Here is a 19,428-nt window from a genome sequence, read left to right as displayed (position 1 = left end):
TTTACCCCCACTGTGTTAATCATCCTTTATATCCCCTCACGTACCTGCTCAAAAACCGCCAGCCATCTCCAATGTTCCCTCTAATTTTTTTCCTCTGTGTGCGGCAGTGTAAGGTCTCTGTGCGCTGCAACCAAGACTATGTGCGCCATGGACTCGACAATTCTCGCTCCGGTGCCTACTCGATTCACTGGTTCACACTCTGCAACTCTGGGCAATAGCTTGCTTAATCTCCACAACGGCCCCTCGCGGCAGGATGCCTGGCTTTCACCTTGCGGATACCCTGCCGGGGTTATCTCACAGGGGAATACCAGGACGGGTTCCCTAAGCAAGCGCTTAGAAACCGCTCGGTGATTTGCGCTATATAAATTCCTGTACATTTACATTTAAACTGGAGTGCATTTAGGGTATGTGACTCCATAGGATACTTGATAGGGCATTTGTACACAAGAATTACTGTGCGTGGGGGGTGGGATAAAGACAAAGCGGGAGCAGTCTACTGTCTGTAAGTCAATAGAAGCCCACTGGGTGCAAGAACATTAGTGAATTGAGCAAGCTAGGAAAAACGACAGCTCGGATAGGATCTGGGAGTTGCTAGGAAAATGCAGAGTATGGTGTTAGAAACACATGTGATTCTGGCGACTTTAGTGGGCATGTGAGGGTCCATCACAGAGACAATAGATTGGAATATACCATTTCGAAGACCAGCAAGCAGCAGTCTACTGTGGTGGGAAGGATCCATCAGTAGGCCATGTACACCATGTTTCAATTGCGAACGGGCAAAATGAAATTGGCTTGCTTTGCTGGCTTGGGCCATCTAGTGCAAATCTTTTTTTTTTTTTTTTTTACTAGTTTGCACATATAGAGAGGTAGCACTCTTTTTTTTTTGGGGGGGGGGGGGATTTTTAGTGCGCAACTAATACCCTAAGGTGTCTAGACGCAGCAAATACTCAGAATAACAACACCAATCAGAGCACGTTCTCATTGATTGAAAAGCCAAGTCTTCAGTAATTTGCGGAAATTAATAAGGGTGGGAGCAGTTTTATTGTGCAAAGGAAGTGAGTTCCAAAGCACGGGAGTTGTTACCAAGAATCGTCTGTCACCCCATGTAGCCGTTCTTGTCCGGGGGACGGTCAAAAGATAGCTAGCTGCTGACCTTAATTCTTTTTGGGGATGTACACCTGAAAAGCCTCTTTTAAAAACTTCGGTCCTGTCTGGTGAATGGCCTTATAGGCTATGCAAAGAGCTTTAAATTTGATCCTGCTATCGACCCTTAACCAATGGAGATGGCGAATGGCTGCAGAAGTGGAATGTCGCCTAGGGATGTTAAGCAGGATCCGTGCTGCCATGTTTTGGACGGACTGAAGTTTGTTTAAGATATATTTGTGTGTACCAAGAAAGAGAGCATTTCCATAATCTAATTTTGAAAATACTAGGGTGGTAACTAGCGTTTTTCCTGCAGATACTGGTAGATACGGCAAGAGTTTTTTTTATTTTCTTCAGTACAAAGAAAGCAGCCGAAACCACCTTGTTAACATGGCATCCAAAAGATAACCTGTTATCAAAAATCACTCCCAGATTTCTGACCTTAGTGACTGGTACCGGGGGGGGGGCCCATCTGACTGGGCCACCATGTGTGGGACAATTCTGGGGAAATTGTGCCAAAGGTCATAACCTCAGTCTTCTCCACATTAAGTTTCAGGCAATTACTGTGCATCCATGATTGTACATCCAGTAATCCCTCCTGGAACTTAGCTGCCACCACAGGGCCATTCTTGTGCACCGCCAACACAAGCTGGGTAGCATCGGCATAGGTGGTTACAGGCATCCCATGGGATTTAATGACCCTTGCTAAGTCCGAAACATAAATGTTGAAAAGTGTAGGACTTAGCGAGGATCCTTGAGGGACTCCACAAGGCAATTCTGTGGTGGGCGAATAGTAATTGCCCAGCTTTACTGCCTGTCTACGGTTGGCTAAAAAGGAGGCTATAAGGTCTTTGGCCAGATGATTGATTCCAAGAGTCGCGACACGGTCGACCAAGATGGTGTGGTCGACCGTGTCAAAGGCCGCCGACAGGTCCAATAATATAAGAACTGCAGCTCCTCCTGAGTCCATAATCTCTCTAATTTCGTCCGAGGCTTTTATTAGTGCTGTCTCAGTTCCGTGTTCCCTCCGGAACCCGAACTGAGTGTCATCTAAGAGTTTATGATGTTCAATAAACTCTGAGAGCTGTTTATTCATGGTTGCCTCTATGATTTTGGACGTGAAGGGAAGGCAGGCAATAGGCCTGTAATTGGACGAAATAGTGGGGTCTAAGGAAGGCTTTTTAATTAAAGGTTTAACAATGGCCTTCTTCCAGCTTGCTGGGTAGACACCTGATTTGAATATGGAGTTGCATATTTCGGTTAGCGGCTGTGTAATAACATTCTGTAATTTATTCATTATAGTGGGGGGGCAAGGATCGAGTGGGGAACCTGATTTAATCTTACAAATCAGTGCACTGATCTGATCTTCAGTAGCTGGTTGAAACTGATCAAAGGAGGGATGATTGAGTACTGGACAAATATTGGGTATAGCATCAGTTTTTCCTGCTTGTTCATTAGAAAAAGTAGAATAGATGTCCATCACCTTGGTTTTAAAAAAGGTAGCTAATGAATCACATAATTCCTGCGAGTTCTCAATCACAGGTCCACTTGGATTGGAAAGAGAATTTACCACTTGAAAGAGCATCCTAGCTGAGTTATGTGCTTGCTCAATTTGGCCAGTGTAAAAGAGATTCTTTTGCGTGTTAATAGCTTTTTTATAAATTGCTAGAGCACTCTTATAATCTTGCTTAGCAGAGGGACTGTAATGTTTCCTCCAACGCCTTTCAAGATTTCTACAGTACTGACGCTGGAGGCGCAGTTCCTCTGTGTACCATTGAGCAGATGGAGTAGCTCTATTGGGGCGATAGCATTTTTCAGGTGCAACTTGGTTGGCTGCATTTAAAATCCATTCCTGAAAAGTCGTGGACATGGTCTCAGTATCACCTATGTTTTCTGGAATAGATGATATCAAGAGATTAGTGAAATGCGGCATGTCTGCCTTGTTCCACATCCGTGCCCCCACCAACGGGCAGACTTTAGCCTTAGAAGGTTTAAGGGGTAACAGTTTAATCCTAAAAATTATGGCTTGATGGTCAGACCATATCAAAGGAAGTACTACTGGTGTCTCAATTTTGGGGTCGTTGGTAAATAATCCATCCAATGTGTGCCCAGCATTGTGCGTGGGGCCCCTCACTAGCTGCTGCAATCCTGTTGCCTGCATGTCAGCGATAAGTTGGGCTGTATCATAATTTTCCATGTTTTCAAGTGGAAAATTGAAGTCCCCAAGAATGGTATAGTTTGGTGAACCTATTACTGATTCCGTGATATCAGTAAGAGTGGCTAAAAATTTAGTGCGTGTTCCTGGAGGTCTATACACAAGTGTCCCTTTAAAAGCTTGTTTCTGGGTAAGATTAATAGTGAATGTAATAGCTTCGCAGTTGTTGCTGTGGATGGGATCACATTTTATTCGATAGATGTCCCTATAAATGATGGCTGAACCTCCACCTCGACCTGAAGTCCTGTCTTGTCTAGCTACACAATAGCCTTCTGGGGTAGCCAGTACAAAATCAGGGCCAGATGCTTTGTTTCCCCATGACTCGGTAATAAGAAGTATATCCAGTTCTTGGTTAATAATAGTCTCCCTTATTACCAGACTATGTTGGGGGAGTGAGCGTACATTGATTAATGCTGCTTTTACATATTGGTTAGTTAATGGAGAAGCACTGGGGGTTTCCTGGGAGTAGGATGTAGTGTTTGTCGCGTGCTGTGGGGGTGGCAAGGAAAAAGCGCAACCTACACAAGATGTAGGTGAAGTAGGCAGGTGTTTACATAACAATAATAAATTGCAGGACCTACCCACACCTGTGTTCCACTGTTTCAGTTGTGCGGAGGTGTAGCATAGGATAGATGGAGAATTATGAATAGCAGCAGGACCAGGGGGAGTGGCCCTGGGCCCGGATCTGGCTCGGACGGGCACAGACGGGCTTGTCTTAGGCGCGTCTTCGACGCGCGCCCGCTGCCCATCCTGGGTGAGCGAGGCCTATATAGCTCTCTCCCGGAAGTGGAGAAGAGCTAGAACGCGTCCCGAGCCAGCCCTAAGATGGCGGCTGGTACTCGTGGACGTGTTCGAGTGCCCTGTTCCCCCCGCTCTAATGAGTCGGGTAGGTGCCGAACTTATTTTCTAATCGCAGGGTGAAGGTGCAAAGGATGTTCCAAAGCGCAGAATGAATAAAACAATGACAATTTTAAAATTTTTAAAATTTCTATTAACGCTCCAATGGCAGCCTAAAATATCTAGATCAAAACAAATAGCAGCGCTAATTGATCTGAGGTCGTTCGTGCTCTGTCAAATGTGCAAATAAGTATCTCAGAGCGGCGGGCTCGCTCGCTCTATATAGCTCTCTCCCGGAAGTGGAGAAGAGCTAGAACGCGTCCCGAGCCAGCCCTAAGATGGCGGCTGGTACTCGTGGACGTGTTCGAGTGCCCTGTTCCCCCCGCTCTGAGTCGGGTGGATGCCGAATTTATTTTCTAATCCATCCGGCTGGATGGATGGATGGATGGATGGACCAGGAGACAGGCAGACTGGCTGGATGGAAGGATGGACCAGGAGACACACTGGATGGATGGACCAGGAGACAGGCAGACCGGCTGGATGGACAGACCAGGAGACAAGGCAGACCGGCTGGATGGACAGACCAGGAGACAAGGCAGACCGGCTGGATGGACAGACAAGGAGACAGGCAGACCACCTGGATGGATGAGACACAGACCAACAGGATGGATAGCTGGTTGGATGGACCAGGAGACAGGCAGACATACTGAGATGGGAAGGCAGGTTGAGTGAAGGATTGAGGGAGGGGGGTGTCAAGTTGGCTAGAGCGGATGGATAGTTGGTGGGTGGCTGATTTGCCTAGAGAGGAAGACGTTCTTACAGAGGCCTGAAAGCTACAAAGAGACGGGTCACTTAAAAGTCTTTAACGGATGCATGCATTTTTTGGCTGCATCTGTCATAGTTGCGCCGGAACAAGGTGCACCGACCGGAATTGTCTGGCTTTATGAGATTTGGTAACTTTAGTTTTTTTATTCTAAGAAAATTCAAGTTTTACAGCCTCCTTCGTAAGACCTTCAAATGGATCCCCCTCGAACACCGAAAGACAGTCACTCACGCCCTGGTCACCAGCAGACTCGACTACGGCAACGCACTCTACGCCGGAATAAACAAAAATCTCATCTGCAAGCTGCAGAACATCCAGAACGCCGCCACAAGACTGGTCCTCAACCTGCCAAAACACTGCCACATCTCCCAGCACCTGCGCACACTCCACTGGCTCCCCATCGAGGCGAGAATCACCTTTAAGATGCTCACCCACGCACACAAGGCCCTCCACGGCACCGGACCAGCATACCTGAACAGCCGGCTCAAATTCCACACACCCCAAAGGACCCTACGATCAGCCCAGCTTTCCTACGCCAAGGTCCCCTGCACCAGAAAGACCAGATCGGGAGGCCTCTCCTTCCTAGCGGCCAAAGCATGGAACACCCTTCCGCTCCACCTCAGACAGACACTGCTCCCCATCTTCGCAAGCAACCTCAAAGCCTGGCTCTTCGACAGACCCCCTCCTTGATGGAATGGAACCTGCACCCCCCCCCACCCCTAGCGCCTTGAGACCCTTACGGGTGAGTAGTTGCGCTTTAACAAACTCCTGATTGATTGATCTCTGTCATGAAATCTCAAATTTGGGGACTACATCTTCAAAACAAGCCTGTTCATGTTAACACTTGCAATTAGAATCCTTTCTTTCTTTCCATTCATGCTTTCTTTCCTTCTTTTCTTTCCTTCCTTTCCATCCTTTCTTGCCTTTTTCTTTCTTCCATTCCTTCCTTCCTTTCCTCCCTTTCATTCCTTTCTTTCCCTTCCTCCCTTCCTCCCTTCTTCCCTTCTTCCCTTCTTCCTTTCTTTCGTTCTTTCTTCCCTCACAACCACAGCATCACTCAGCGCCACCACAGCACCACTCGGCGCCACCCCAGCATCACTCAGCACCACTTAGCACCACCACAGCATCACTCAGCAAGACCACCCCAGCATCACTCGGCCCCACCCCAGCATCACTCGGCCCCACCCCAGCATCACTCGGCCCCACCCCAGCATCACTCGGCCGCACCCCTCCACGCCACAGCCAGCACCACTCAACGCCACAGACAGCACCACTCAACGCCACAGACAGCACCACTCAACGCCACAGCATCACTCTGTGCAACCAATCAACAACTGGTTCTAACATGTTCTCTCAATGTTTTCAAACTTTATTACAAATGTCACAAACAAATGTTAATATTTCACTTCTGTTCTTGGATTTTCATCACAATAAAATACACTAAACATAATCTTCCAAAAAGTTATTTGCAAAGTTTAAACTATTGCCATTATAAATTACAATAACTTTTAATTAAGTATTATTTAAAAAAAACAACCCATTGTTATTTTTAATAATAATACATCTAAGTCATGTAAATACAACACCTATTGCATTAAAAATTCTATAGGTGTCACGTTTGCAAACGTTTCCACTACTGGCATTGTAAATGACAGTTATTAATTTCGCTATTTTCAAAACAAAAACATAAATAAAAAATTTGTCATTTACAATACTAATACCTCTAACTTTCCTAATGCGAGACCTATTGCATTGCAAATGCTTGTTGCCTTTGCATTTTTGTGCAGCGCTTGTGGCAGAAGAAATACTCCAGCCAAATAAATTAACAATAACGGTCCAACCATAAATTCACTGTCATGTTATTGGTGGAATTAGGGGGACAAGGAAAGAGAGATGCAGTACTTCACATCAGCACAGTTAAGAGGTGTTTATCGTTTGAAAATAAGCATGTGGGAACTCTGTAAAACTGCACCAGCGTAATAAGGCGATTGATCAGGGCTTTAATAAACATGTCTGTCAGTACGCACACGGCGGGAGGTTCCCTGATCGTGGTGGAGGGGGGTTCCCCTGACGAGTAATAGCCAGAGACACCCCAGTAACTGCGCAGACCGTGGGCACAGGGTTCAATGCATGTGAACCTGCAGCGCCCACAACATGCTGGAGCGCCGGATGCGTCAAAGCGCCTCTTCAGGCTTCCGAGGTTGGGAACGGATACGGTTTGGACGCTGAAGAGCAGACGTCTACTGGCTGCAGAGCTCTCCCGCGGCAAGCCTGTACCCCGAAAAACAAACTTCAGTGCCTAGGGGACCCCCATCGCCTACTGCTCTGTAGGGCAATTCCTGTGTGGGGGTGAGTGGGTATTCTTATAGGGAGCACAGCGTTGGCAAAGGCTGCTCATAAATTGATACATTTCTGTTAATCTTTGTGTGCAGTGTAAACTGCACTCTGCTAGTCTCCCCGTACTCCAGGCTTCATAACTCCAAAGAAAAGTAGTCTGTGCGTGTCCCCCAATTGGCGCCTTGACGCCTTTTGGGCAACTAAAAGTATGTTTTCACTCGTTAAATCTCAGCAGGGTGTAACGGCCTGGACACTGCAGTGATCGCTCCTGTGTGTTTAAAGTACCGCGGATGCTAATAGGATATCTGTTTTCCGCAGGTACTCACTGTTTACGCACCATTGCTTAACTAGGGTGCTGTCCATTGATGTGGCCTACATCTGGCTACATTTAGAGAGTGACTGCAACTCTGGAAGATAGGTGGTCGTACCTCCCTCCCTCATTCTTGAATGTTTTTAGAGGATCAGTAGTAAACCGTCTCCAGCAGAAGCATTTGTGATCATGATAAGCAGGGTCTTGCCCAGATCGGGTGTGAATAGTATCTAGAACGCCATGGTAACGACTATCAAGTAACTTTTGTAGAAATGTAGGGCGCTTTTAAGTTGGCAGTGTTCCTTCTGCATATATATGGCTTTACAGTCGTCTGTTTACAGCAGACAGTCTACAGCGCCTCATCGGCCAAACCCCGAAAAAGTGCATTGCTCCACGCGTGTAACACTAACTTTAGTTCACTGGTTGAGGTTTTGCAGAGTTAGCTGGTTTTCATGTCCATGCCAAGGTTGATCCTATCACCATACAAAGGAAAGGACAAACCTTGCCATCCTGGGCAGGCAACAGAACGACACTGGCTCTGTAAACTATTGCCAAATCACACCCCCAATTAGTAGCACATGACCAGAGTGTAACAATCAGAGCTGGCCTTTGCTCTACATTTTAAAACACTGAATGTGAGGTGTTCATGAGGCATGCTGCTCTCAACAATGTGATCCGGTAAATACGGGTCATGCATGCGCTCCGGAAGCCGTGATTACACCATAGAAGTGATTCACATGGATGTCGGAGGGAGATGCAAGTCTGGACCCCAGGGCTACTGACTCGTTAAGGCAAAATCAAAATAATGCCACTCTCATCATACCTGCCACCTTGAACAACAATCTCATTCTGTGAAGAGGGGGTGGGCCTTGAAGGGGTGGGACCTTGTGTGGAGAAGTACCTATGAGGCACTTTTAAACCCTGTCCCGCCCCAAGCCCCTTTCCCCCTTGAAAAAAACTTGCTGAGGCTTGTGCCGATGTCCTGGGGTGTTTTCACACCCCTTAATGGACGTTGACAGTTCAAAGCCTCTGAGCTGGAAAAGCAATACAATGGTTTTCAGCTTGTTTTTCCTGCCTCCAGGAGACTGTGTGATGGGAACCGATATAGTGTATCACAACGCTGGGACACTAGATAGTGTCCCAAACCATGGCACTGTAGCTGCTGCATACGCAGAAAACTTTACTCAAAATGTTGAATCCTATTTAGTCCTTATTTTCACTTCTTCAATCCAACTTTGATCATTTTTTATCCACATGCAAGGAAATGCCAATTTCCAATGTTTCTCATATTCATGATGGGCCATCCGAACCTCTTCAATCAAGAATACGTACTGAAGCATATTTCATCAGAAGCAGTTTATTAAAAACCCAATGCATTTCGGGCCTCCATGGGCCCTTCGTCAGGGGTAACTGGAAAAGCAATTAAACAAAAATTACTATTCAATATACCACAACGTGTGTAAAATAAACATAATTGACATCTTTTTTCATTAAAAAAATTGTCTGGCAGTGACAAACCGCGTGCTGTTCCTACTAGAAGCCTCATGGTGTATCCCACGTAATTAGATTACTGTTATGATCACAAGTTTCATTGGTTATGGTATGCGCTTACCACGTCTCTTTCCTCACCCCTCCATTCCAGCCCTAGGTACCCGTTATCATTACCCTACGTCCCTCGTTATGAAACCCTCTTTCCACAGCCCCCTTCAAGTTCCAATTCAAACAGGCTTCTTACCATATCGTTATTTTGTCCTTTCATGCACCAGATGACATTTCACGCACCAGATGACATTTAAAACTGCTCAATCTTTTCTAAACTTCGTAGCCGCGTACTTAAGCTTTCCCGTTTCATGCTACCTTTAACTGTAGTTACGATACGTGTGAAACTGCCTATTTACTTTACCCCCACTGTGTTAATCATCCTTTATATCCCCTCACGTACCTGCTCAAAAACCGCCAGCAATCTCCAATGTTCCCTCTAATTTTTTTCCTCTGTGTGCGGCAGTGTAAGGTCTCTGTGCGCTGCAACCAAGACTATGTGCGCCAGGAACCAGACCTCGCGTGGAGGTGCAGCGCCAAATATCACTCCAAACTTTTGCTTAAAAAAGTGAAAAGACAGTGCATTTCCACACATGCAGCACCACATGAATGGTCTTAAAGCAGGTTGTCAATGTAGATACACATGCCAAGGCATGAATTGGTTACACAGGCAAGTACACTTCAGGTTCAGAAAAGCACAGGACTCCAATGGTGGTACCGTAATACGATTTTACTAAAGATCCTCAACTCAAGCACTGTTCTTAGGGTGGGGAAATGTTAGGAGCCTATACAAGATCGCACATATACATAATTTAAATAACATATTTATATTTGATGTGCAAGCTACGGAGTAATGTGTGGATATCCCGTCAGAGATAGTTTGTGAAATATGTGACATCCAGGAAAACATGTAGTGTGGAAGAGTGCCATTCACACAAGTCAAGTGCCATCACTGTTAATAGGAGCATGGCTGCGGGGCAGGTTGTGAGCCTTTTTGAAAGTATTTATGCTATTTGCTGCAGTAGTTATGCATGTACAAGGCGCTGCACATGAATACTCTGGAAAGGCACACAATCAGCCCAGCAGCTGCGTTCTAAAAAGACATGCAAAGTCTCAAACACGACGTGTGCTTTCAAAAGAGAAAGAGACAGATAAAGACATATAGAGATAGAGATAGATAGAGGCAGAGACAGATAGAGGCAGAGACAGATAGAGACAGGGGCAGACAGAGCTAGATAGGGTCAGAGAGAGAGACAGAGAGACAGAGATAGAGGCAGGGACAGATTGAGACAGAGGGAGGGAAAGATTGAGACAGAGACAGACAGAGGCAGAGACAGACAGAGATAGAGACAAAGAGAGATAGAGGTAGAGACAGACAGATACGGACAGACCGAGCCAGATAGAGGCAGAGATGGGCAGAGACAGAGAGATGGAGAGGGAGACAGAGGGAGGGAGACAGAGACAGGGACAGACAGAGACAGATAGAGGCAGGGACAGGAACAGACAGATGGAGGCAGAGTGACAGGGAGAGGTAGACAGGGTGAGGGAGACAGAGGCAGGGAGACAGTAGTAGTGAAACCTAAGCAAAGAGTTAAATCTAGGCAGTGACATAAAATCCTGCCCAGCTAAGCCTGCAGATACATTAAAAACAGGGCAGTAAGACAAGAAGGGTGTATAGCACGTGACCATTGTCGAATTGGCCCACAGGGGAACCAAAAGCAGCCCTGGGAAAAAGCTCAAACCAGCCCTACTCTTTTTGTCTCCTCTTGCAACCTCTCTCTTTCTATCCTTTAAGTCTCCTTCTCTCAGGGCCGTAGCAGAGCTAGCCCACATTTTTATCTGGCACCACTAAAACTGATGGTCACTCAGTAGAATGTTTCTTTCTGCCAAAGTATTGTCATCTTCATGGAGGGTGTGGTATGAAGGCGTATCCAAGCACTTTGTTTGCGGCTACTCAAGGTAGAGCTTTCAAGTTCCTCAGGCCCATACAAGATTAGGTAATCCATTCCAGGTTTATTCATTGCATTCTGGGACTTGCAGTTCTGTTTTCATAATGGTATAAACAGGACTACAGACCCCAGATTAAACAGCAAAAATCTGAACTGGGCGAGCTATTCTTGCAATGCCCTAGGAAACTTGAAACCTCAGCGAAAGAGAAGTGCTGGCACTGAAGACCTTCGATTACACTGCTGGTGCCACTGTTGTGTAGCATCTGCCCCTGCAGTATAGAGTGGAATTGTTGAGTATAGCCTCTTTATCACCTTCGTGTGGCAAACCTATGTGAGCACTGAACTCACTGATGTGATCTAGTGGCTTGTTTTACATGTATGGGACCCGGAGACCAGTATGTTAATTTTGGCTTTCCCAGGTGCACAAACTGTGTGATCCTGGATTAATCATTTTACTCTTATGCACTTCAAATAATGTCTCTCCCTAATTGGGGAGCATTTAAAATTAGGATTAGCAGACCAATGTAGTGTTATATTGAAAGTGGACCTTGAAGTTTGCATATACTCATGCACACACACAGATATTTCCCCCTACAAACCCTTTGTGCAAATGCCAGACATGCGAGCATGCACTTGAACTCTCACACACATTTTTTAAATAGCTTTTGATCTAACGGGTATTTCTAAACCATCTATTTGTAAAGCGCACGTTCACCCCTGGCCGTGGATATCTTGGCGCTGAACAACAGATATTTATTGTTACCCAACTTAATGGTACTCACTCTATCGACCTCAGAAGGATGAAAGTGAGTGGAACCGCCGGGGTTTGAACTTGTGACCTTCAGGTCAAACACGGCCCTACAGGCACACATTAGTCAGACCCGGCTCTGTTGGAGCCAACATTTCTGTTTAAATCTGCTAATGATGTAACAGATGGTAGACTATGCATCAAAATCGCGATAATAATATAGTATGTGGAATTTTTCATGTTAGCAGAATCACATAATTCCCGTGCCAATCATCATAGGCCGTGGTTGACAGTGCAGGGGTGAAGGGTACGGTCGCGCAGCAGATTAGCAAAGTTTGAGTATATATACGTAACACACCACAATGAGACTTGTTAAGTAATGATGGAAAAGAGGGGAGAGGCAGGGCTGTTTTGGGCAGGGAAGTAATGTTAATGCAATATCTCCAGTTTAATATTCCAAAACTCGCAGGAACAGTACAAAATGGCAAAATGTAAGTACAGTTAATAGGATAGCAAGTACACACTTGGAACAGTAGTGGATGCAAAGGAGGAGAAAGTAATATATTATCCAAAGCAGAAAAGAACATTTTACATTTAAGTGTATGTAGCTTCTCCTAAGAGTGACAAAGACCGATTTGTCACCCTTTACTTCCTTAGTCACGGGATGGCATCAGGAAGCATCGACGGCTATCATCTTTTTATCACTCCACTCCGGCTTGTCTTTTCTTTACTTAAAGCTGCGGGGCTGATTGTGACCCTTTGAAGTAGTATTCAAGTTTATTCCAGTGCACAGGGGCGCCGAAATTAACATGAATACTAACACAAAGGGGTCACAATCGGCCCCCGTAGCTGTGCACAATTAAGATAAGAAAAAACAGAGTCTCCAACACAGCGTGTGCTAAAGCACACGTCGTGTTGGAGACACTGTTTTTCTTTTCATTAGTGCAAGCTGCGGGGCTGATTATGACCCTTTGAGGTAGTTTTCATGTTCATTGTAGCGCACACGGGCGCCGCAATTAACATGAATATGGTCTTGCAGGATTAGATGTCGTTGTGTGCGCGCTAAATTCAGCACCCTGCGCGCTTCAGGTAATTTATGTGCGCGCGCGCCCACCCGCGCGGCTTATTGGGAACTGTGGCCATCTCTACTCATCCCAAAAAGAGTTTCTTACGGCATACTACACACACCGGATCTTTAACCTGAAAACATGCCCCTCCTCCCAAATCTAACCCTCCCATTTACGCAACGTGTCTCACAGCACGCAGTTTGTCACTGCCAGACAATTGTTTTTATGAGAAAAGATGTCAATTATGATTATTTTACACAAGTTGTGGTATATTGAATAGTAATTTTTGGTTAATTTTTTTCCAGTTACCCCTGACGAAGGGCCCATGGAGGCCCGAAATGCATTGGGTTTTTAATAAACTGCTTCTGATGAAATTTGCTTCAGTACGTATTCTTGATTGAAGAGGTTCGGATGGCCCATCATGAATATGAGAAACATTGGAAATTGGCATTTCCTTGCATGTGGATAAATAATGATCAAAGTTGGATTGAAGAAGTGAAAATAAGGACTAAATAGGATTTAACATTTTGGGTAAAGTTTTCTGCGTATGCAGCAGCTACAGTGCCATGGTTTGGGACACTATCTAGTGTCCCAGCGTTGCGATGCATTGTTCCACGTGCCACAGGGGTTGGGCATGTTTACCATTGAGCACGCTTGACAAAGTGATGACCAACAGAGGAATTTGATGTAATTATGATGTGCAACCCACCCATACATTATGTAACCAATATAGTGTGTCACATGGTGCCACCCACGTGTGAGTTGGCGGGTATGCACTGACCTGGTGAAAGGGAAGCTTACATTTCTGCAGTCTGGTGTTTCATCCTCATTGAGTGGGACAGTAACTACACCCACCTCAGACAAATTATAGGAACCTTTGGCTTTGGCACTGTTTTGCAGCCAGGCTGTACATCAACACAGATGCTTTGCAGTGTGGCTAAGAATAATTACAAGTGCATTAGCGTTGGATGCATCAACATTCTTTTTTTTATTAATATTTTTAGGCACAGCGCTATCCAGCATAGCTACAAAATAATTGCCAAAGTTACCAATGCCTTACTGTACAGCATGAACACAAAGTGCCCTGCAAAAATATCTTTACTGCCTTCAGACAACCATTGCCAGGCATGAGACATTTTGTAATATTGTCACTGGCATCTTATCAAACAGGCCCAAACTATTGATAATTCTAAAAGCTCTCGTAGACAGGGGTGACGAAGATACCTCTCTGCCCAGCACGATCCATCGCAGGGAATGACACTTCTCGACTGTCTGGGGAGCCAAGACTCTAACGAAATAAGGGGCATTGGTGGGCGTCTAGATGATTAAACACTTACTCAAATGTGCGTCTGTATAATATATAAGAGCCCTCATTAGCGCAGTTTTTTTTTAGATATTAACGAGGGAGAGAGGACAGACTGACTAACAGGAGGATGGTCGAATTTGGGGGGTAGGCAGTGAGAGCAGCCTGCACTCCCCGTGACCCTGTGCGCTCCATGCCTGCTTCAAAGTGAAAGAGGATCTCTTGTCTTTTATGAGGCCATGTGTTTAAACACATGGCCCCATAAAGATCAGAAACCTTTTACGCCAGAAGGAAAGCAGGAGAGCCTGTCCAAGTGGGCTGTCCAAAAAAGCCAAAGGGAGGCAACATACAAAGCTCTTTTCCAATGGCTGGCCACCGTTTGGCATAAACTGTGACGCCGGCCAATGGAAAAGAGGGGCGGGCTTAAAGCCCTTTTCTATAAGTCCTCATTAACATTAAATCTCGCCGAGCGAGCTGCACATGTGTGCTGCAAAGCTAGCCGAGACCTAAAAATCAGGAGAAATTGAAGTTAATAGGAGACGAGGGGATCAAGGGAGAGGAGTGCAATGGAGGATGGCCTGCAGAGTCCTCAGGGGGCACAAACGTGTGAGGCGGGCTGCAGGCTAATGGCACAAGAGGGGGCTTTGTGCATTTCAAAGGCAGGCGATCGAGGAATTTAACACTTCTGCTGCCTGCCGGCCTGTCGCTCACCCTCCTTTTACTGGCTCAGCTGCAGAACAGAGCCAGTAAAGAGGGTGAACAGCAAAGTTTTTGGAAAAAAAAACCTTTTCAGCCACTTTTGTGAAAATTGCAGTATTTTTACAAAAGGGCTGGTTTTGAGATTTGTTTGTGCAAATCGTAAAAACCTAACTGTCTAGTTAGGACCTAGTTTCCATAGGAAAAGTATTTTTTGTTTCGCTAATAACGTTGGTGCTGCTTAACAAATCTACATGAAGTTTTCAAAACTAGCTTGCCAGTGGATTCAGCTGCTGTCTGTAAAGTTTCGGGGTGAGCCGTCAAGCTGGGGCCGAGGAAAGGGGGGGGGGTCTGAATGTTTTCCCCTAACAATTTCCCATAGGGATTTTAGACACGACTACAGCTCGTAACCACTGAACTGAATTGCATCAAATTTGTCAGAAAGCTTGATCTTGGTCCAAAAAGAGTTTTCCTTGTAATTTGGTGTGAATCTGTACAGTAGTTTGGGCATTATTAAGGTGAAAATATTTATGTATTTGTAGAAACGCGGATCCACGTGCCAAAGGCACTGCCGTAATTGAATAGCCGCAAAACTGAGAGGAAATTTTCAGCCGCCAATCTGTTCATCTGGACTCTTTCCCAGCGTGGAAAATACAATTTTAAAGCCATAGAAGAGGTCCATTTAGAGGTACCCTGACCACAATGGACTGATGGTAGGGTTATTGAGGGACCCCTTTTGGGCAAGAAATTGTCCGGAAATTATTTTTGGGTGCATGAGGATCCACAGATTCTCCTGAATTTGGGTGGATCTACTGATCCAGATGCCAATTAAAAAGAAAGCACCTTTACCCATAGACCTCCTCTCACAGCCAGTCACACACCTACTTACGCAACCACTCACACACCCTCGTTACATGGGTGTTATAGTTATGAAATGGCATTAAAACAAATAGAAATTCACTGGAAAAAACAATGCTTAGAGGGATGTTATAGTTAGCAAATAGAATTTTAAAAAACCTTAGAAATTCGCTGAAAAAAAAGCAAAAGTTACAGGGACGTTCTAGTTGGGTTCGGATTTTACACACACAAAACCATAGAAATTCAGTAGTTACAGTTATCTCAAGTAACTATAACTTGTGCCCCTTAGTTTACTATAACTGGCTCCCTTGCCATGCACTGCTAATTACCCCAAATATTACATCAGTCATGTTATCTTCTGTGACCGCATTGATAATATCATTGGAATTTTTGCTGCGACATTATTGATAAGAAACCGTGCATGACGCGAATTATAGTTACCTTAAGGCACGATTTATAGTTGCTTGAGATAATTAACTGTAACTTCTGAATTTTTATGGTTTTGTGTAAAATGTAACCTTTGCTTTTTCAGTGTGTGTGTGTGTGTATATATATATATATATATATATATATATATATATATATATATATATATATGTGTTTCTCACCCTTAAATCTTTATTTTCTGCGAAATGACATGCAACATTAGTTAATTGTGTATATATAAACCTTTTCCCTTGGTACAACTTGCCCTTTCTTTCTTTCCGGGTTTACCCCCCCCTGAGGGGCAAGTCTTGATGCAGTTTTTAGGCTTCTAATGAAACTAGGACACTAATTGATTTTGTAATTCGTATAAGAATTCTTGGGAATGTAGTGCTTAATTAGACAGAAAAGCATTGTTAATATCAGCAGTATAATAGAGTTGTATGTCACTGCTTTTGCAAAATTAATTATTTGTTATAAAGCACTGTGTTCAGGCGAGGCTGGTCTGTGAGTTCTTGTTAGGTTATGATTAAAACTGCTCCTCTTTCCATGTTTGGAGAAGTCTCTTTAGTCTGTTATCTTCCCTACTGTTTGCCATTTTCACTAGCTGAACAGAAGAATCTCCAATAAGTTGGGCCTGCCAGGTTTAATGTGCATTGCTGTCTTATGAATTGTCTAAATAGTATGGTTTTCTGAAACCCTGTCAAAGAGTTATTTTGACAGTTCTGGAGTTGCTCTTAATTGTTGGAAATGGTTTTCTTTCTTGCAGCTGTTCGCAGAGCGCTTCGTTTGCCCATACTGCGCTGAGCGTTGGGGGGTAAAAATGCCAGACAGGGATAGTGCAAGCGGCAGCGATGAGGCCGGAGACAGCACCAAGGATGTCTGCCGAGATTTCCTGCGCAACGTCTGCTATCGAGGGTCTCGCTGCCGATTCCGCCACCCCGACGCCAGCGTGCCAGACCCAGGTGTGACCAAGAACGAGTTTATTTTCTGTCACGACTTTCAGAATAAGGAGTGCGTGCACCTCAACTGCAAGTTCATTCACGGCACCAGGCAAGATGAGGATCACTATAAAAAGACAGGCGAACTCCCGCCTCACCTGCACCAGAAAGTAGCTGCTAATTTGGGGCTGCAACCAACTGACCTCCCCAACAGCAAAGAGGAGGTCCCAATCTGCAGGGATTATCTAAAGGGTGGGTGCCTGCGAGGCACAAAGTGCAAGTTTCGTCATATCCAGAGAGAAAACGAGTACAATATGGATTATAGTTATCAATTTGACATGAAAAATCTGAATATGGAGAGCATGGCCTTGATACAGAGCACATTCCCCACAGTGAACCGCTCTGACACCTATGTTAGCCCATACATGACCAACACTTTCCAGGATCTGGGTTCTATGCTTAAAAGGCGGCGGGTAGAAGGCACACAGATGCCAGTGCATGATTACGGCTTGGCCCCTGTTAGTACTCCAGAGCATCGCCAGTTAGAGGAAGAGGCCATCTTTTTACGCAGGCATGTAGAGGAGCTAAAGAAACGGGTATCTGTTCTCCAGGCCTCAAACGAGGTGCTGCTGGTACAGAACGCTCAGTTTCGCCAGGACCAGGCCAAAATTCTGACTTTAAGTTTGGCAGCGGCTACAGGTGATATGCCAGCAATGGTCACCAACTATAACCATGGTCTTGCACAGACTCATACCACCTTAAGCAGCCACGCCCTACAGCAACACCTTGTACCTAAACGTGAGTTGGTAACCTCTTCTACCCCACAAACTGCAGGCCAAGTCGGCACAGCAAACTAAAGGGCCACTTTCTGCCTAACACCGCTCCTCCTCTCCCAGTGTCTTTTGTTAATGGCACCCGGCATTGCAGATGCACAACCTGTGAAGACGTGTACACCCATAATATTTGTATCACAGTCAGGCACACAAATTACTTTTGGGGCAAGTCAACAGCCTTAAAGCTGATGCCATTTTTTCTTTCCCACTTTACAGGGTTGCTGGGAGTAGTGTTTAGCTGTTTTAAAAATAGCTAGTTCCTAGTTTCTAAAAGGAGCGGGAGATAAAATATTTTTGGAAGAGGTTTGGTCTAAAATCGTGGTTTTAGCAGAGTAAAAAACTTTGTGTTAAAATAATGTTTTGCTCTGAGCAGCCTGTTTTGAATTGCATCAACTGTCAATAGTGATCCAGGGTAAGCTTTTTTGTCACTTATGATGGAGAAGGTGATAATATGCTGGATAATGCACACATGTCTGAGTTACTGCGTTCATTGCATTCCCAGCCTAACCACTCTATTTAGGCCTCTGGTACAACTTTGCATATCAAACCCACTAATGGTGACTTGGCCTTACAACAAACCGAAGCGCAATAGGAAAGAAACAAACTCCGTTCCTGACAATATAATGGACCTTCAAGAGAAAAGTAAATGTCTACCAACTTGCGACTTTGAGTATGTAGCAAGCAGCCTTATCCCTATGTAAAACAATTTGGCCTCATGGTGCTGCTTGGTTTGTTCATAGGTTTTGCTTCATGCAGTTAGTCCTAAAACATTCTTGTCCAGTTTGCCAAGAAATGAAACCAATGACAATGCTTTCAAAGTTCTGGTTCTTTTTTCAAAGATTGATCTTAATGCAAGTTGGTGTTGACATCAGTAGCAGATCAATTTTTCTGCTCTTTAGTTTTACAAGGGTTACAAATAATGTTTTCAGATTATGTAACCAATTTGTTTCACTTTAGATTTGTCAGCTTTTTTGGAATATGTACCTCCTGGATGTTTCTGAATGAAGAGTTTTTATTAAAAAAAATCTTTTCTATATCAAAGCAGGAATTAATGTTTGTGTTAATCTTTTGAATGACTGTGTGCGTAAAGTGGGTATTTGGACACAAATGAAATACTTGGGCCTCTTGTCTTCTTAACAATATCCCAGCATGTCATAGAATTTGAATGAAAAACTTTTACTGTGGCAGAAGCTCCCTCAACCTAAAATCCAACTGCCCATTCAAAAAAATCTACACATTTTTAAGAAGGAATAAATAAATGAATATAAGCTTTATAAAGCTCGAACTTAGCGCAGGGCGTCAAGGCGCTGCCGGAAGAGGTCAACCGGGATGAGAAAAGAGATGCAAATATCTAACCAACTTACGGAGTAGAGAGAGTAAAAAGCCAGGTCTTCAAGGCTTTGCGA

General features: G+C 44.7%; 1 protein-coding gene across 1 annotated transcript in view; it reads left to right on the top strand.

Annotated features, from left to right (window-relative positions):
* The window catches only part of LOC147748805 (zinc finger CCCH domain-containing protein 10-like), a 37,997-nt gene extending 18,934 nt beyond the window's left edge, over positions 1-19,063 (top strand). The window contains exon 2 of the mRNA XM_086963897.1: positions 17,018-19,063. Within this exon, the coding sequence (XP_086820023.1) occupies positions 17,072-18,046 (975 nt within the window). The 5' untranslated portion in view covers positions 17,018-17,071 and the 3' untranslated portion in view covers positions 18,047-19,063. The remainder of the gene's footprint in view (positions 1-17,017) is intronic.
* Positions 19,064-19,428: the final 365 nt, after the last annotated feature.

Source organism: Lissotriton vulgaris, chromosome 1_1, assembly GCF_964263255.1.
Source record: "Lissotriton vulgaris chromosome 1_1, aLisVul1.2, whole genome shotgun sequence".
In the NCBI taxonomy this organism is placed as follows: domain Eukaryota; kingdom Metazoa; phylum Chordata; class Amphibia; order Caudata; family Salamandridae; genus Lissotriton; species Lissotriton vulgaris.
This window is presented reverse-complemented; position numbering and strand designations above follow the sequence as displayed.